We start from the raw sequence: 19,139 nt of genomic DNA, 5'->3' as shown, positions 1-19,139 counted from the left end.
AACTCCTTTTTTTATTATTGAATTCAGTCGTTTTTTTTTTTTTTTTATCATTATATATTGTATGGAAAAGAGATTGTTGTCTGATCTTGTAGTGCCTACACTAGTGCAGGGGCGAATAAGATAGCACATGTAGAGTATTAACATAGATATGGTTTTTTATTTCATGGGGGGCAAGGTGGTACTTTTGCACACTACTGTGTCTAGACGCAAGAGCCACGCAACCAAGTTGCGTTCTCAACAATGCCTAAAAAACTTATATTTTTCATTTATAATGAAATGAAAGAAAAAATGTGGATTTTATTTTTTTCAGTTGGATAATCCAAAATTCATAGTGAATTGGAACCAGTAACTATTGTATTTATATTATAGTAATTGGAAATTCATAAAGGATTTTCGTAGGTTCTTTTTTTTTTTTTAATATAATGGTTTTTAGAACTTGATATCCATATTTGTGTTTCCTTAACAAGAGTGAAAGCTCAACTGCTCAGCATTCTCTTAATTAACTTGCCACATGGTAGTTCGAATGACTTAAATTTTAGGACTATCTACCATGGTCCTCTGCCCACATGTGAAGTAGTAGCCTAATCTAAATTTTCCAAGTGGCAAATATATGGTATTGAAAAATTTAGGGTGTCTAGACGTATATGGGAGGGTATGTCTATATATGAGAGGGATATTGGATTTCAATCTAAATTTTGATAAAATGGCCAATCCACAATATTTTAGATATCCTATTGTTGAAATTGTCACATAGGATGATTTGGCTTCTCAATGAGACAGAGACCACCGCTTTGTTTATAATCTTGAGAATGTTACAAATATGGTATGATTGTAGAATTACACAATTAACACATTAAACATGTAATTCACCAAAAAAAAAACACATTAAACATGTACATAATGAATCTAGACACTCTAATGTACTTAGTTACATAACACATTTTATCAAGAGAACCAAATCAGAAGAGAATCGAACCGAACCAATCTTCAACTTTTCCACACTCCCTTTCAAGTTGGTGTATAGATATCACGTATGCCTAACTTGAAAACAATAGAACAAAAGGTTTTAACTATTAAACCAATAGTGAACACATCGGCCAGTTGGTTCACAGTAGTAACAAATGAAGTGCAAATCAGACTATCTTCAATCTTCTCCTTAATGAAGTGACAGTCAATTTCAACATCTTTTGTTTTATCATGCTGAATAGGATTATGGGCTATACTGATTGCAACCTTGTTTTCACAATAGAATCTCATAGGCCCTTCAGGAGCTATTTTTAAGTCTTTGAGGAGTTTCTTTAACCACATGCGTTCACAAACATGATCATTGCACAATTCAATTTCAAAATCCACATTTTTTTTTTATAGTTTTGTATGGGTAAAAAATTAAAAAGGGATACAACATAAAGACTTTCTTTAGGAGTTCACTCATCCTAGTACTACTCTTGTCCAAGTACATTTAATTGGTCTGGTACATTAGTACTGATATGATGATAGATTGATAACATCCAATTCCTTTTGTTTAACCATCTTACGTTACATTTTCTCGTGTTTCATGTACGATTATTATTAGGGTATTAAACAAAACTTCTCATTATTAAGGTATTAAACTAAACTTATCGGTAACCAAAAAAATTAAACTTATCAACTATGTTTTTAAGGCTTCATAATGCCACATTACAAATCCATATTTCCTAACTTACCTCAGCCTACTACTCAAAAAAATTAAAATGGTCTGATCTCCTCTCAAACCACTAAAGGCGTTTTTAAAATGTCATTAATTTTAATTTTTTTTTATTTTTATATAGTGTTAAAGATTAGTGGTTCATATGTAAGTTCATCCATAGCCTTATAATCTCTTGAGTTTTGAAAAAGACTCTTGAATCTATATGTAAGTTCAATTATGACATTAAAGGTCAATATGCTTAAAATGAAATATTTTTTTGATTTATATATGTAAGTCCAACAGTGGCAATATAGACCTCTAAACTTAATTGATATCTTTTTGTTTGTTTATACATAAGACCAACCATGACTGTATAGGTTACCAAATTTTTATCACCTGCAGTTCCCCTACTCGGTACGGTTCCCTAGTGCCTTTAATAAAAGGGGGGTGGATCCCACCCGGATAGTGTGTTTAATCAGGGGATAGAATGGTCATTTCAACCCCCTATGAGAGAAACCGCACAACCATACCGATCAGCGAACCTCAAGGAATAAAGGTTCATAGGTTACCTGAACTTAATTGATATATCTTTGTTTGTCTATGTAAGACCAGCCATGACTGTATAAGCTACCTGAACTTAATTGATGTATCTTTGATAATCTATATATAAAACCTTTCATTTTGAATCTCAACCTAGAAAATAAATCCATGGGGAAGTCCAATATTGTTTTTGGAGATGTTAAAAAGGAGATCAAGAAGAACAACTGGCTGCTAGATATCTTACTGGGCTGAAACCTTCTATTTAGGATACCTTGCTAGTGCAACCCAAACAATAAATTAAGAGTGCAAGTTTGGCCCAGCTAACCCGAGCATTCCCAAAACCGAACCACACATTTCAAATCTAGGCTAAACTTTTCAGCCCGGACTGACTTAAGACTTATCCTCATGACTTGACCTAACTTGACAAATTTTAAATCAATATTAGATTTTTATCTCCTAAGATCGATCAATTAAGTAGAAATACAAGCAAATGAACCAAATATATCCATAAAAGACTTGAGAAAAATAGTATGCATTCTCGAAATAGATTTTACATGTAAAACACATTCTGAGATAATAGAGAAGAATCGATTTCAAAATGCATTCTAGATCCGGAATCTATTCCAAGAAAGCATAACAAACACAACCCAAAACTCCCATCAAGGCACCACCACATCATAGTAAAAAACACTTGTAATTTAAGACTCCTAACAAAAAAAAAAGTGGGTAGGGGTGAAAAAACAAAGAAAAAGTAGAAAACAGAGACGCTTAAGCATTGCACCTAACTTCCATCTCTTTTTGTAGATGTAGATCATATTGATCTCTTAACTTCCCATCTCCTTTATGTAGATTAATAGGAGAGAATTCATAAAGAGGATTGATTGAATTTTCACAACCAATCTAGAATATCCCATTGAGAAGATTAGCTGCTGTAGAGGCTGCTGCCCCTGTAATGGCAAATTGAACAATCTGCTCGTGCGAATGATCCTCCGAGGTGAATGCCAATGCTGCTCCAGTAATTGCACCTGCAACTGCACTGTTTTTCTGTACCAACAAAGAAAGATTTTGGTTCTCATCTACATTGCAACAAAAGGACTGATTGACAAATCACAAAAAGAAGAAGAAGAAGAAAAATAAGGTAATGAAAGATGAAACACTACCCAATCATGAGCACCCCGAGCCTCCTTCAGGCCATATGTTAGGCCCGAGTACATTCCAGCAGCTAGTCCTGTAACAGAGAAGATTAAGGGAAAAACCGAAGATTTCACATAGTACTTTTGATCGAAAAATCAATCTGTATCAGTTAATGAAAAAACCCAATGCAAAATAGCAAATGTTGATGTGTTACAAGACTTCACGAGAGCCCAGCCTAAAAGCCAGTTTGAAAGGAGGGAGAGCCCAAAGTCTTATAAGCCTACATCAAGTCACCAAGGTAACCGATGTGGGACTCAAGAGTGTAACATTCCCCCATGCTTAGCTCTGACCTTCTTGTCAGGGAGCCCTTTTACTCCCCCCAGGTCGCTCCTCTCAAGTAGTCAATCAACCGTAGAAGATGGGGTCAATGAAAGCACCAGAGCCGAGCCCAAAAGCTAGCTTGAGAGGAGGGAGAGCCCAAAAGTCTTATAAGCCTACATCAAGTCACAAAGGTAACTGATGTGGGACTCAAGAGTGTAACATTGATGCTAGATCCCCTTGCTGTTTTTATACCTTACCCAATCATGGCTATAACATGATAACCAATGAAACTAAAAATTCCTATCAATGAAGAGTTGAAACAAAAAGGAGAACAACAATAGAACATGGGTAAGGAGAGAACAAAAAAAAGAAGTTGCTTACCCCACTGCAAAGACTCTCTGCCAGTATTTTTCACCTGAGAGAAGGAAGTAATGATAAGCTAAAATTAAACATGAATGTTTGGTTTGTCACACGTACCAATCCAAGTCCATATGGTTCCAGATTCAGTCAGACTCATACCATTGCTTCAAGAGATCTGCTGTTGGTTTCTCCTGCAAAACCATGAATTGGTTAACAACCCAGTGGCAGAAAAAAGTGGAAATAAAACATAGGCTCAGGCCTCAATTGCATTCTTGGAAAAGATTCTCGGTCAAACACATTCTGGAAATAAGAAAAAAAAGAAGAGCCGGGTTTAAGAATATATATATAAAGGAGCGTACTCAGTGCATGAGACTCCCACTACTGTGGGATCTGGGGAGGGCCATAATGTATGCAACCTTACCCCTGTTTTCACAGGGAGGCTGTTTCCAGACTTGAACCCGTGACTACTTGGTCACAATGGAGCAGCCAAAGTCAAAACTGAAGAAGTATGTCAAGGGCATTTTTGTAGATAAAAGAGTGCAGACCATACAATCAAGATTCGTAATCTCGGTATCGACTGGATCGGGATCGCCCAAACTCAAGCAAATATGACACTTATGCCCCTGTTTTTTGTAAAAAAATCTGATTTTTTAAACCTTTTTACCCTTGTCCGTACATGTGGATCTGTACGGATGACCGATCCGAGATTACGAACCTTACATACAATATCCATCAAGCATGCATTGAAGATGAGGAAAGGTCTTGCTCTTTGAAAATTGGTCATTGAATTGGGATCCGATTTTTACATCAGTTGTAGTGGTACACTACGGTTTTTGGATGTATCGAACTCCTATCTAAGATATACCATGGCCATCGATACCACTAGATTGCATTAGAGAGGGTAACTTTGACTTCCTAAGAAAGATGAAGAAAACTTTTTAAGGCTGTGCTTGATATGTATTGTTAAAGGGAAAACACTGTGCAAGTCGGGGTTGTGATCTCTCTCCCTCTCTCCCTCTCTCCCTCCCCACCCCCTGAAAAAGACTCCACCCCCTACCTCTCCTGTCCTGTGCTCTCCATTGGTGTGCACCATTAGCATCCCGCAAGGGAGCGGCATGCCCATCCTCCGTCAATTCTTAAAATACATTCTAAGAACGCATTACATAGAATGAGAATGCCGATTCGCTCTCAACCAGAATGTGAAATAGGCTGGATAATGCATACCAAAATGGATCAACTTCTCTATCATCCATTAATGAGAATACATTCCAAACAACAAATCTTTTTTAGGGGGGGTATTAGAATGTGCTCTCGATCTATAATGCATTCTAAAGCTGTGTTTACTATGCATACTCTTAATAGATTCAAGGTCAAAAACACAATCTAAAACCCGATTCTTCTCTATTTTCTTGCTTCAGAATCTATTATTATAGATCAAACACACCTTAAAATGCATACCAACCAAAATCTATTATGAGAATGCATACCAAACGCAACCTACACTTCCATATTAGGTGAAGTTTTTCATCATGGGAATATACGTCTCAACCCTATTAAGAATGTGTGAAATACACTCTCTTGATCAAATCAGTGAATTAGATCCCATGGCTGAAGAAGTCCTCTCCACCATGGGTGAAGTAAAGGATTGTCCTATATATATGGGGAACTGCACGCACAGGGCAATGAGAGAGCATACCAAAAACGGAAGCATCTTGAGGATGGGGGCGGTCATTTTACCTTCCACTTCCCAACAGAGAACTCTTCTCTATATATAAATATGGAAAAAAATTTGTACAATCACAGCTCAAAAAATTGAAATTGCACACCCTTTTTCATATCATGTGAGGGGTTGATATGTCATAAATACCCTTACCTTTTTTGTCGGATTCGTAACAGAATAATATTATATGTGAAGGGAATATCAAATAAAATTATAGCATTACCGCTGAAGTCTGGGAAGCGCTGTTTCTTGGCACCTTGGAGATCTGGAATCCCGCTGGGATCAATTCCCGCGCCTACCCAAAAAAACCAGTTCATAAACAAATTACGAACCAAATAACTAAAATCCATAGCTAAAACTTAACCCTAGAAAATAAATTATGAATATCCATTCCATTCATCCATCCATCCATCAAGTTACAGAGTTGAAGCATACTTTCAATGGCGATGAAGTAAGCATCGCGAGAGATAGCCTGAACTGCCCCAATCTGAAAACCACAATTGTGAATTATTATTGCATTTATATCTTAATCTGATCATGAATCGAGAGAAATCGAGAGAGAGAGAGAGAGTTTTGTCAGATAAGATAATACCCCAGCGGCTTTAACAAAGGTGTCGGTGATACGGTTGAGGAGTGGATGGCCGAGATCAAATAAGGTGCCCTTGTCGAAGTTTCGGAGCTCATCCAACAGAGATCGAGTCTCCAAGTTACTACTACTACTACTGCTCATTTCTCTTTCTTAATTTCTTATCCTCTACTTCGATCTCAATGAAAGAAACACAGTTAGGAACGGATCCAGGAGATGAAATTATCAAAATGAGAGAGAAATATGCTTCAATTTTGGCTGTTGAGTTTGGGTTGCAAAAATAACTTCAGTGATGAAGAGAGAAACCAAAAGGAAAGGGGGAAACAAGTCGGAAGAAGAAGAAACGAAGAGAGAAAGAGAGAGAGACAGGTGGAGAGATCTCTTAAGACTTCCAAAGAAGTGTTGAACCAAAGAATAGCTCTCTGGATGAGTTCAGCAGTGGACACGTCCAATCACGCCTTCTGTTGTGTTGGCATTTGGAACGAGAAGGCGGAAGTCGCGGCAACTCCCTCCCTCCCTCCCTGGCTTCGAATTCCATTCCCCACGTATCAATACCACGTGTAGACTGTACAACACAATCTTTCCATGGATTTATATCGTCTACGGTTCCTTGACCGGTGCGGTTCCTTAGTCCCTCTCACAAGAGGGGGTTGGGACCCGTATTAAAATCCTCTATAGTACCGGTGGGGTGGCAGTGCACATCCGACGACACAACAGAGGTCAAGTGGTATTTTGGTCCGATGGGACCCACCCGGGGCACCTGATCGAACACTCTGCTCGAGTGGGGTCCACCCTCTTCTTGTGAGAGGCACTAGGGAACCGCACCGATCAAGGAACCACACACGAAAAAATCTACTCAATGAAAAATAGATTGGATTTTTTTTTTAGGGAAGCAGTTTTCTGTACGGGAGTGTGGCTTACGCCAACACTCCCATGTGTCTATCTCTCTCCTCATTAAAACAAGAGGGTTGAGGTGTCTTTTCACATGGGAAGGAGAGAGATAGACTCATGGGAGTGCTGGCGTAGGCCACACTCCCGTACATAGATCTTTTTCCCTGTTTTTTGGGGTGTGTGTCATCGGTGTGGAAGAAAAAGGTGAACAAAGTCATGGGGAGAATGTTCTCTGTGCCGCAGCGCAGGCTGCGCCTAGGCACATGGGCAGTCTGTGCAGGGGGCAGGGTGGTCATTGCGCCCACCCTCATGTGTCTAGGCGCCAAGGTTCAAAATCCAGGTATTGGACTCGGTATCGGTCATTGCCAAAACCTTTCCAGATCGGGAGTGGATCGGTAAAAAAACTCCCCAAGGCAGTCTGTGCAGGGGGCAGGGTGGTCATTGCGCCCACCCTCATGTGTCTAGGCGCCAAGGTTCAAAATCCAGGTATTGGACTCGGTATCGGTCATTGCCAAAAACTTTCCAGATCGGGAGCGGATCGGTCAAAAAACTCCCCAAATCGTTTTTTTATGGATCGGATCATGTATCAGCCAAAGTTGGTGGGTGTTTTGATCTTGAGATTGGATCGGTTGGTATCGGTCAGTATCGGTCAATATTAGTCAAGATAATATAAAAAATAAATGGGTTAAATACACGTACCCCTAAAATGCACCCAATATTCCTCATGCCCCCTAAGTTTCTGACAAGTCCACACGCACCCACTGAAAATTCCACGTACCACCTCTACTTTACCCCCTTAAAGCCATTTAAGTCCACACCGTTAATTTTAGGGGTTAAATGCTAAAAACTTTTTTTTATTGACCAAACTACCCTTTCTTCTACCAGCCCTGTAATTTGAAAAGACCTTTTTGCCCAACCCTCATCTTCCCCAAATCATCTTCTTCTTTTACATACTACCCACCATTGCCGCAGCCACCACCACCACCATTAACACCATGACCACCGTGCAGCCCCATCCCACACTATCCTCTTCCCCGTGCGATCCCTAAACTTTCCAAAACCTGCAACTCATCTCTCACAGGGTACCCTCTTTCGTAGGGCTTTGAGAAAGAAAGGGGTTAGAACCACAAAGGTACAACCATGCCAAACCAAAACCAAAAGGGAAAGGAAATGCTTGAACTCAGGGTCAAGATCCCATTCCAGAGCTTCGTTCCTAGGGGCAAAAATGGTGATGTTGTGCTTACCCACTGTTTGTACCCAAATTCCACAAATTGGGATTCGGTTATATGTGACATAGGGCCGTGCATTGCACATTGCCATCAAGGAGTTATCATTTTAAATTTGATTTAACAAAGTGTAAAGGTGAGACCCACCATGACTATAGATGGTGGGAGGTTACAAACCCCACATGGCCTCATGGCACAGGAGGTTAGCACTTTGGAGTGAAAGTGGCCACAATACAAGGAAGCAGGTGGAAGTAGTGGTTATGGGAGTTACCAAGTGAATATCTTCTATATAAGACAAAGCCAAGCAAAAGAGAAGACATCACCCAACGGATCAACAAAACACTATTGTCTTTATCTTTATTTTGTCTTTTCCCTTTTTTATCTTTCAGGATGTAATCTTTCATCCTTCTTTGTAATTTTTGCTGGAGTTGGGTTCCAGCCACCAATGCCTCATTGACTTGTGTTTCAAGGGGCATTCATGTAGGCCTTGCTTGGAGAATAACTCCAGCAACCATGTCTTTTGGCCCGTGTTTCAGAAGACAACCATCATCATCGAGTTGCGAACTTCATCAATCCGAGGCTGGCAGAGTTGTGGAAGCTTCATCAAAATCGTTTTTGGGAGATGCTTAGAGAACAACTCCAACAATCTTGTCTTTTGGCCCGTGTTTCAGAAGATGACCATTAACATTAAGTTGCAAGCTCCATCAATCCATGGCTGGCAGAGTTGTGAAGCTTCATCAAATTCGTCTCTGTGAGATTATGCGATTCGGTCGTAGAACAGTGGCAGTGTAAACACCAAGTTGTAAATCTCATCAATGTCGGATTTCGCAAGTTGTAATGACTCCAATCGGATATTGACTGCAAGTAAGCAATTTGATCTTCAATCTTCTTCCTTGCTTTGTCCATCGTGATTTGCTTTCACCCAAAAGACCTTAGAGCTACTCAGGCATGAAAGGATCCCCTTCTCGTCCTGGTTCGAAGTCAGAACGGGCCATTTCTGACCTCTTAGAACAGGCCGTTTCGCCAGTCAGGACAGACCGTTTTGTCTCGGTCTGAAGGTAGAACGAGCCATTTCGTCCTGGTTGGAAGCTAAGACAGGCCATTTCCAGTTTTGTTTGGGCCTGCGCCAAAGGCTCTGGCACGCCCGCGCTACTTCCACCAAGTGCGTTGTGCACCTGTGTGTAGGTGTTGGATTTTTCACCAACACCCACTGCCTCCTCTAATGACTGCAAGAGAAGAGCTTTCTCTACGAGCTCAGCAAGTTCCGTGTAATGTGAGTCGAGGAGAGCAACGAGGACTAAATTGGAATTGATTTGGCCTGAATTCAACGAATTTAATATCTTTGCCCTAGTAGTTTCCTGCATTGCGCCACAAAATCCAGCCACGGATACAAGATAAAACATGAAGAATAACCTAGTAACGCCATAGACTCTCAAATCCATGGCGATTGAGAGAAACGAGAGGAAATCAGTCGCAGAGAAGCAAGAAGAGAATGCAATCAAGACTTCAACCAACAAAAAAATAATAATAATAAACCCGAGCTTTAAGATGGAAAATTGAATAACCCAGAAACCTGAAAATCTAATTGAAGACTCAAATCAATCAGCTTCAGAGAAATTTCATGTTTCGGGTAAAATCGGAAATCAGGGAAAAATAAAAAACCTTAATACATAAAAACCTCCTACCTAATCAGGACTAAGAGTTTCCGCTATTGGAGCTTCAAAGTTACTTATCTTTGATGGGAACCCGGAATTTATTTTTCAAAATTGGAACAAATCTTCCCTGCTTCAACAAGAATAATCTTTAAGTCTGCTTGAATTTGAAATTAATTTTGCTTAAAGCAACACAACAGACCCATTAATGGAAGCAGAGCTTTGAGAGTTCCTGTGCGGAAGCAGAAGCACAATGGGCTTGTTGGATTCATGGATGAGTTGCGCTAATATGTTTTGGCTTCATGGGAGAAACGAAGAAAGGGGAAAGGGAGAAAGGGAAGGTTGTTTTGGGTATTTTATTTTTTCAACATTTGTCATTTTTGTTTTTTAACTTAAGGGCATTTTTGTAATTATGCATATCAAGGGTATAACTGGACATTGCCTTCTTCAAAATCTAATATGTTAGTATTTAACGTCTACAATTAACGGCATGGACTTAAATGGCTTTAGGTTGAAAAGTAAGGGGTGTACGTGGAATTTTGAGGGGGTGTGTGTGGACTTGTCAGAAGTATAGGGAGCATGAGGAATATTGGGTCCATTTTAGGGGGTATGCGTATTTAACCCAAAAATAAACAAAAAAACTTAAAAGTTTTGAAAAAATAAAAAAAATTCAGTCGAATCAGTAAAGGATCGGTCGATCCAGAGAACGATCCAGTCAAACCTTGTTGTATCTGTCTAATCTCGGGATTGACCTCGACCGATACCGATCCGATCCAGCCAATATCGGCCAATCCGAACCGAGATTCAGAACCATGCTGGGCGCAGCAGCCTTTGCTGCGGCACAGAGAACAAAGCCCCAAAGTCATGATATAAGAAAAGGGTTTGGAGAGGAGCAATTAAACAAGAATAGATTCTGCTACCAACAAATGCTTTTATGGCTGATTGAGTCATAATCGATTTTTTTTGTTTGTGGATTTTTGGAGTAATCCCGTACCAACAAATGTTGTATGGTAAACCTAGTAAAAAATTGATTCTGCTATTACAGAGAAAAGGGTTTGGAGAGGAGCAATTGAGCAAAAGAGGCAAACTCGGCTAAGTGAAGGAGAGAAACAGAGAGAAAGAGTCAATCGAGAGAGTGAGGGGAAGAGAGATCAAGCAAAGGGGAGGAAGAATTGAGGTGGTGGAAGGAAAAAGGGAGTGGAATCAGCATTTCCCAGTTTTGAACAAAGAGGCTAGGGTTTGGGCTGAGGTTTGAAGGAATCAAAGCAAACGGGGGTAGTTCTTCAAAGGGGTAAGTTTTTCATCTAAAAATTCGGGGTTGGGGGATGAGTGCAGAGATTGATCAAGCTTGAAAAGGGGTAAGCTTTTCAAATCTGAAATGGAATAAAAAATATAAGAAGAAAAGGGGAAAATACAACAAGACGAATAGGAGTAGGAAGAGTGAAAAGAAAGAAGAGGGAAGTTGGGGGATGAGTTGCAAAGGTTGATCGAGCTTGATAAGTGATGGGTCATAGCCAACCAAGACCAATCATCTCATGACACGTGGACAAAGAAGACCAGCTCCAGATCGGCCAACACACAGATCGGGTCGGCAATCCACATCGGGACAACCCTGATTAACCCTAGTTAGCGATAACTCGCCTCACTTGACTCTGGTCAGTTTAGAGTCACACATTTCGCATGACCCTAGGTCGTACACGTGTCAGTTAAGGATCCTGCCACCAATGATTACATAGAACCAAAATTATTATCTATAAACAGGAAAAGTTCGAGTATCGTTTAGCAACTCAACAGTAGAAACAGCCATGCCAGGCTTAGGTATGGACACTTCACTTTCTCTTAGCTTAAGCTTTCTAGCTTGAGATTCATCTGTCGCAAGCTCTGTCTTAGGCATCGAAGTGTACTAACCGGCTCAGGCCGGCACTTCTTTGTCTTCTCTGTGGTTTTACCCGTGCAGGTCGGTTCGAGGACAACCCGACCAGGCGAACCATTGTGCAAGTTAGAATTTATCACAACAGATTGGCGCCGTCTGTGGGAACGTCACAAAGAGCTGTGTGACATGACAATGGAGAGGGGAAACAGTTCCCGCTAAGGAAAAGCAGGGCAGCGAGGAGCCCGCCTCGAGAGGTGGTTCGGGTGGAGAGAGGTCCGATCACTAGGTAAGCTGCAAGGGTGATGCTCTTGCCAGGACTGTCCCGAGTGCGGTGATCACCCGAATTAGTGGTTGAAGAGAACCTGCCTCCACCACCCCCATTACTGATCCCAGGGATCCAGGGTGGGGGACCCCGGCCGATACTAGCCATTCCAAGAGTGCAATATTTCGATCCGAACGCACCCGCTACTAACGCGCAAGTGCACGACTTGCGACTCCAGCTCGCGGAGACAAATGCGATGTTGAGAAGGATTATACAAGGGGAGCCTGATCAACAACAACCCCCGCGCCGACCACCTCCACGACAAGAAGAGCAGGACGCTCACCAAAGTGAGAGTAGGGCCAGTACTGCCAGAGGAAGGAGAAGAACCCCACCCTCGCAGAGGGGTACAAGGCGAGAGGACCAGGTACAAGAACATCGGAAAGATCACCGACCCGATTAGTGCGAAGCCCGAGGAGGGTGCGAGAAGGGTCACCTGCTATACCACCCCGAAGGAGATCGGTGCGAAGGAGTTCCCCCCGCGAAGGGAGCGAGCGCAGATCTTACGGTCCCGAGGACGTGGAGATCGGGCGTCGCCTAAAAGATCTTGATGATTGAGTACGAAGCTTTGGGAAAAATGTGGCAGAGGAGATGCTGACAGTGTCGAACCAACACCCTTTTGTTGAGGGGATTATGGAAGCAGAACTGCCGAAAGGGTTTAAGGTCCCGGCTTCCGTACTATATGATGGTTCGACCGACCCGATCGATCACATCAACTACTTCAATTTGGTCATGATGGTGTATGGTGGGTCGGACACCGCATCATGTAGGTTCTTTGCAGCATCACTGAAGGGCGCAACCATTTACTGGTTTTCACACCTCAAGCCGAGGTCGGTCAGTGGGTTTGCCGAGTTGTCTCAAGCATTCATTACCTGGTTTCATATTAGTATTCGGCAGAAGAAGACAGTGGCTAATTTGCTGGCCATCAAGCAACGAAGAGATGAGTCGATCCAGGATTTTATCTCTAGGTTCAACAGGGAATCACTCGACATACCCTACCTGGATGACTCAGTTGTGTTCAATGCTTTGCAGAGTGGAATAACTGACATTGAGCTAATAAAGTCCCTTATATTGAACAAGGCACATAACATGACCGAGCTGATCAGTCGGTGTCACCAATTTGCCAATATGGCAAAAATCATTGCAGCGCAAAACGAAGCAAGTGGAGTTCTAGAAAAAAAGAAGGCAACTGAGAAAGAAGAGAAGAAGGTTGAAAAGAAAGATGATAGAAAGGCCTGAACTGATAGGGCACCCAGTCCCGAGTATACCCCACTCAATGAGAGAAGGACAGAGACATTAATGCAAATCGAGAACAAAGGACTGTTGAACTGGCCAGGCCCCATGTTCACAAAGACTGAAGATAGAATCCCGAGGAAATATTGTCGATTTCACAGGGACACAGGCCATGACACAGAAGATTGTAGACAATTAAAGAGGGAAATTGAGAACCTTATTCAGGACAGACACTTATCAAAATATGTAGACAAAAGGAGAGAAGCCCGACCCGATCATAAGGAGGAAGGGCGATAGAGTGGGAGAGATGATCGAAGGGATCAGCAGAGAGATGATCGAAGACATGAGAGAGAAAAAGAAAGAACGACCGAGAAGAGGAATGAACCCACCAGGGAGACTGGGCAGTCGAGCAGGCCTTTAGTAGCTCCCATTCTCACCATCCTAGGGGGGCCGAGACAGGAGTTGGTAAGAAAGGCAAAAGCACGTGCCCGATTTGTTAGAGTGGCTGAAACGACCAGTAAGGTCGCCAAGACCGACCCGACCATATCCTTCACCAGTGAAGACATGAAGGGGATTAGCTGGCCCCACGATGACGCCATCGAATTACAAATGATCATTCAGGACAGAATGGTTCACAGGATTCTTGTAGACACCAGGGCCTCGGTCGATCTGTTATCATACCAAGCCTTCAAGCAATTCGGGTTAGGAGATGAAAGCCTCACCCCAGATGGCACCAGCCTATACGGCTTCTCAGGTGTAGCAGCAAGGATAGAGGGGAGTATAAAGTTACTAGTTACTATAGGGGAATACCCTAATGAAGTTACTATAGAAGTGAATTTCATGGTGGTGAGGTCGGTATCGGCCTTCAATGCCATCCTAGGCCGACCTACCTTGAACGCCCTTGGGGCCGTGGTATCCACCAAGCATCTGAAAATCAAGTTCCCAACCCCAAATGGCATAGGCGAATGCCAAACCGACCAGAACAAATCAAGAGAGTGTTATGCTAGTTTTGTTAAGCATAGGAGCGACTGCGGAGGTATGGCCCTGACCATCAACGTATCGGACCATAGGGATGAGCTCGTTGCCCAAAGGGGAGAGCCGGTTGAGAAGGTGCTTATGATTCCGATCGATGATGGAAACCTGGACTGAATGGTTTAGATCGGTGGCCAGCTGAGAGAGGAACAAAAAGCCCAACTGGTAGCATTACTGAGAATGAACGCGGATGTTTTTGCGTGGTCGACGGAGGACATGCCCAGAATTCTTCAGAATATTACGGAGCACCGACTTAACATCAACCCGAGGAGTAAACCAGTACAGCAGAAGCGAAGAAACTTTGCCTCAGAAAGGTTGTTGGCCATTGAGATAGAAGTACAAAAGCTGAAGGACTCGGGTTTCATTGAAGAGATAGAATTCCCGACCTGGCTGTCTAACGTAGTCATGGTCCCGAAGTCAAATGGAAAATGGAGAATGTGTGTAGATTTTATAGACTTAAATAAAGCATGTCCCAAGGATTGTTACCCCTACCTCGTATAGAACAACTCATCGACGCCACTGCGGGTCATGAGTTGCTAAGCTTTATGGATGCGTATTCGGGGTACAATCAGATAATGATGAGCGAAGATGACCAGGAGTACACAGCTTTTCGAACCGAACAAGGGAGCTTCTATTATAAGGTGATGCCCTTCGGGTTAAAAAATGCTGGAGCAACATATCAGAGGACGGTGAATCGTGTGGTCATACCTCAGATCGGGAGGAACATGGAAGTTTATGTTGACGATATGCTAGTTAAAAGTGTCAGAGCCAACCATATTGCCGACCTGAACGAGAACTTTCAGTGTCTATGGGTGAATAAAATGAAGCTCAACCCGGTAAAATGTGTCTTCGGGGTAGCCTCAGGTAAATTCCTCGGGTATATAGTATCAAGGAGGGGCATAGAGGCAAATCCTGACAAGATAAGAGCTATACAGGAGATGGAACCACCCCAAACTGTGAAAGAAATACAGAGATTAATAGGACGAATAGCCGCACTCAGTAGGTTTATGGCCCGAGCAGGGGATAAATGCCTACCGTTCTTTGATACTTTGAAGAAACTTCAGAATCCTAGGGACTTCCGATGGACCCCAGAATGTCAGGAAGCGTTTGAGAGGTTGAAAGAATACTTATAAAAGATGCCATTGTAAGCCTGACCCGTCCAAGGTGAAGATTTGCAATTATACCTTGCTACATCGGCAGTCGCAGTAAGCGCGATCCTGATCAGGACGGAAGAGGATGGAAGAACCCAAGAACCAATCTATTACGTCAGCCATGTGTTGATAGGAGCCGAGGTAAGATACCCCCAAGTTGAAAAAATGGTATTTGCCCTAGTAGTGGTCGCGCGGAAACTTCGCCCTTACTTCCAAAGCCACTCGATTATATTGCTCACCAATCAGCCTCTAAAGAAAATATTGCATAAACCCGACCTCGCTGGCCATCTGGTCGGGTGGGCCGTTGAGCTCAGTGAGCATTGCATCACCTACAGGCCCAGAACGGTCATCAAAGGCCAGAGTCTGGCTGACTTCATAGTGGAATGCACTCGAGGTGAGGAAGCAAATAACCCAGAAGAAGAAGCTGACCCGAGTTCGTGGTCATTGTTCGTAGACGGATCAAGCAATTCCATGGGCAGTGGAGCAGGCCTGATATTAACTATTCCTGAGGGCTTCAAGATCCAGTATGCCCTAAGGTTTCAATTTGCTGCGTCAAATAACGAAGCAGAGTATGAGGCATTGCTGGAGGGCCTAAGGGTGGCCCTAGTAGTCCAAGTCAAGCGCCTGGCAATTTACAGTGATTCTCAATTGGTGGTCAACCAACTTCGGGGGAGTTACAAAGCTAGAGAAGAAAGAATGACCAGATATCTGGGGAAGGCCCAAGCACTCAGTTCAAAATTCGAGTACTTCAAAATAAGTAATATTCCCCAAAGAGAGAACGGGTCAGCTGATGCCCTTTCAAGACTATCGACTGAAGGATGGGAGAGCTTGGACCGCTCGGTATATGTAGAAAGCCTAGATCAGCCATCGTACAAAGAAGAGCCACAGGTAAACTCAATTGAAGAAGGACCTTGCTGGATGGACCCCATAATTGACTACCTAAAAGACGACAAATTACCTTCAGACCGAGCCAAAGCCCAGAAGGTTGTAAGGAGAGCAGCAAGATACACCTTGATCGAAGGGGTCTTGTACAAAAGAGCTGTTAGTGCACCACTCCTGAGGTGCCTTGGGCTGACAGGAGCCCGATACGCTTTGGCAGAAGTCCATGAGGGCATCTGTGGAAACCACTTAGGTGGTCGGGCATTAGCTTACAAGATACTCAGGCAGGGCTTTTACTGGCCCAAAATGCAGGAAGAGGCTGTGAACTATGTCAAAACGTGTGAACAATGCCAGTTGTTCGCACCCGTACCACACCGACCGGCAACCCCCTTGACATCCTTGCTGAGTCCCGTCCCGTTTGCCATGTGGGGAATGGATCTGCTCGAAAACTTCACCCTAGCCTCGGGAAACAGAAAGTACCTTATGGTAGCCATCGATTACTTTACGAAATGGGTAGAGGCCGAGCCGCTAGCAACTGTCATAGAGAAGAATATGGAGAAATTTTTTCGTGACAAAGTAAATGATAAGTAAATACACAGGGAACCCGATGTAAAGAAGGACCATTTCATTAGCTTATAAACAAAATTACAAGGAAAGACCAGAACTGAAATTTCTAACCCGAAAAGGAAAAGAAAAGAAAAGAAAAGAAAAACAAAGTAGAATTCACAAAACGTAACATCGGCACAGCAAGAAGGAAAAATGACAAAATAAATAAGAAGAACTGAAAGGTGGGCTACACCACCACTACTTCAACATTGTCTGGAGAGGGGGGGTCGGTCTGCTGGATCTTGGCCACGTCGGTCGGAGGAGTTCGGGAAGAGGCATCCACGTCTGCGGCCTTCGGGTCATCCACCAACATCGTGGCTTTGGAGTAAGTTAGGAGGTCTTCCAAAGCCTCCTCAAGCTCTTCCACCTCGGCATCGATCACCTTCTTCTCAATGTCGGCATCGTAGTGTTCAAAGTCAGCAAAACTGTCGATTCTTCTTAATGACCTTGCGTAATTGGTGGAGACCGACCTGATTAAGGTGTCAGGAATGGTGCCTCATGGATGAGGATTTTTGTACCTCGTGGCCGAGGACTTTTGTGCCTCACGGGTGAGGGCCTTTATGCCTCACGGGTGAGGACTTTGTCGGGCCCGATCTCGAGGTCGGGTGCCTTTATGCCTCATGGGTGAGGGCTTTTATGCCTCACGGGTAAGGACTTTGTGCCTCACAGGTGAGGACTTTGTCATGCCCGATCTTGAGGTTGGGTGCCTTTATTTCAAGAAATATTAATAGAGACAATGAGATTTGGAAGAATTTGTTGTATATTCCTTGTATGTTGCGTTAGCTCATTTGCAGTACAAAGGTTAGTCAAGTAACTCATTAGTGGGATCCCCAGATCGGGTCTGGCATTTTATTGATAGAACTTTCTTAAATTTAAAGAATTCCAAGGTCTTGGGATGGCCTTGCCCCCCGGCGAGTTTTCAGGTGATACGTGCTTGGCCGGATTACTCTGGAAACAATGTACGAGCCTTCCTAGTTCGGGGAAAGCTTGTTGGCGTTGCAGGGGTTAAATGCGCTGGCCTTTCGGAGTACTAGATCTCTGACCCTGAACAGCCTTGGTCATACTCGGGAATTGTAGTACCGGGTTGTACGTTGCTGGTATGCTTGATTCCTGATCAGTGCCTCTTCCCTTACCTCGTCCAGGAAATCCAGATTTGCTCGCAGCCCGTCTTCATTGGTCTCTTCATCAAAATGAGCGACCCGATGTGATGTGGCCAAGACTTCGATTGGGGTCAGGGCTTTCGTTCCATAGGCTAATCTGAATGGAGTCTCCCCTATTGGTGTTCGGACTGTTGTTCTGTATGCCCATAATACACTGGGTAGCTCATCGACCCATTTTGCCTTTGCCTCTTGTAGCCTCTTTTTGATCCCGTCCAGGATGGTTCGGTTCGTGATTTCCACTTGGCCATTGCATTGAGGGGTCGCTACAGCTGTTCTCCTGTATTCAATATGATAGTGCGCACAAAAAGCCTTGAAGGCGGGATTGTCAAACTGTTTGCCATTATATGTAAGTAACACTCTAGGGAGGCCGAACCATCTGACTTGTGAATATGGTGGCAGGTGGTATGAATCCCGAGCGCGAAAGCCTCACCATTATGCTCATACATCAAATTCTCGAATTCTTTCGAGTCTTTGAAAACCTTGACAGCCTCAACCCTAGCCTCAACAACCGTCGCCTCAAACGTCTTCTTCAATTGATCCTTAGACGACCTGGCCTCCTCAAGCTGCTTCTTCATTGTAGTGATCAATGCTCATTCAACAGTGAGCTTTTTGCCACAAGGCACGCAGACAGATCGGCTCGGACCTTGGCCATTTCGCCCTCAGTCTCCTCCTTACTCTTGGTAATGGTCTCAACGAAGGCCTGAGAATCCTTCAACTCTTGAACAAGCTTGCAGTTGGTTTCCATCAGGTACTTGACCCGTTTCAACACATCAACAGCATAAAGAAGACC

The 19,139-nt window shown here is 43.1% G+C and overlaps 1 protein-coding gene across 2 annotated transcripts; it reads right to left on the bottom strand.

Moving 5' to 3' along the window:
- Positions 1 to 2,967: 2,967 nt before the first annotated feature.
- Positions 2,968 to 6,509, bottom strand: LOC122669377 (outer envelope pore protein 16-2, chloroplastic-like). Of its 2 annotated transcripts, XM_043866129.1 has the most exons (8): positions 6,334 to 6,509; positions 6,177 to 6,228; positions 5,965 to 6,036; positions 4,181 to 4,212; positions 4,043 to 4,076; positions 3,367 to 3,434; positions 3,094 to 3,250; positions 2,968 to 3,046 (listed from the first exon to the last, which is right to left on the bottom strand). In XM_043866129.1, the coding sequence occupies exons 1-7, from the start codon at positions 6,469 to 6,471 to the stop codon at positions 3,107 to 3,109; spliced, it is 540 nt and encodes a 179-aa protein (XP_043722064.1). In that variant the 5' UTR covers positions 6,472 to 6,509; the 3' UTR covers positions 2,968 to 3,046; positions 3,094 to 3,106. The 2 variants fall into 2 exon arrangements, with proteins under 2 accessions (XP_043722064.1, XP_043722065.1); XM_043866130.1 differs by lacking the exon at positions 3,367 to 3,434.
- Positions 6,510 to 19,139: the final 12,630 nt, after the last annotated feature.

This window comes from Telopea speciosissima, chromosome 7 (assembly GCF_018873765.1).
Source record: "Telopea speciosissima isolate NSW1024214 ecotype Mountain lineage chromosome 7, Tspe_v1, whole genome shotgun sequence".
Classification (NCBI taxonomy): Eukaryota; Viridiplantae; Streptophyta; class Magnoliopsida; order Proteales; family Proteaceae; genus Telopea; species Telopea speciosissima.
Note: the sequence above shows the minus strand (reverse complement) of the source record. Positions and strands in the feature narration are given on the sequence as shown.

Excerpts from the sequence above, each read along its gene's own strand:
- LOC122669377 (XM_043866129.1), bottom strand. The coding sequence starts at position 6,471 with ATGAGCAGTAGTAGTAGTAGTAACTTGGAGACTCGATCTCTGTTGGAT. Across the intron at positions 4,213-5,964 it reads GCGCTTCCCAGACTTCAGCG|GAGAAACCAACAGCAGATCT; the intron begins GTAATGCTATAA and ends ATGGTTTTGCAG. Across the intron at positions 4,077-4,180 it reads GCAGATCTCTTGAAGCAATG|GTGAAAAATACTGGCAGAGA; the intron begins GTATGAGTCTGA and ends TCCTTCTCTCAG.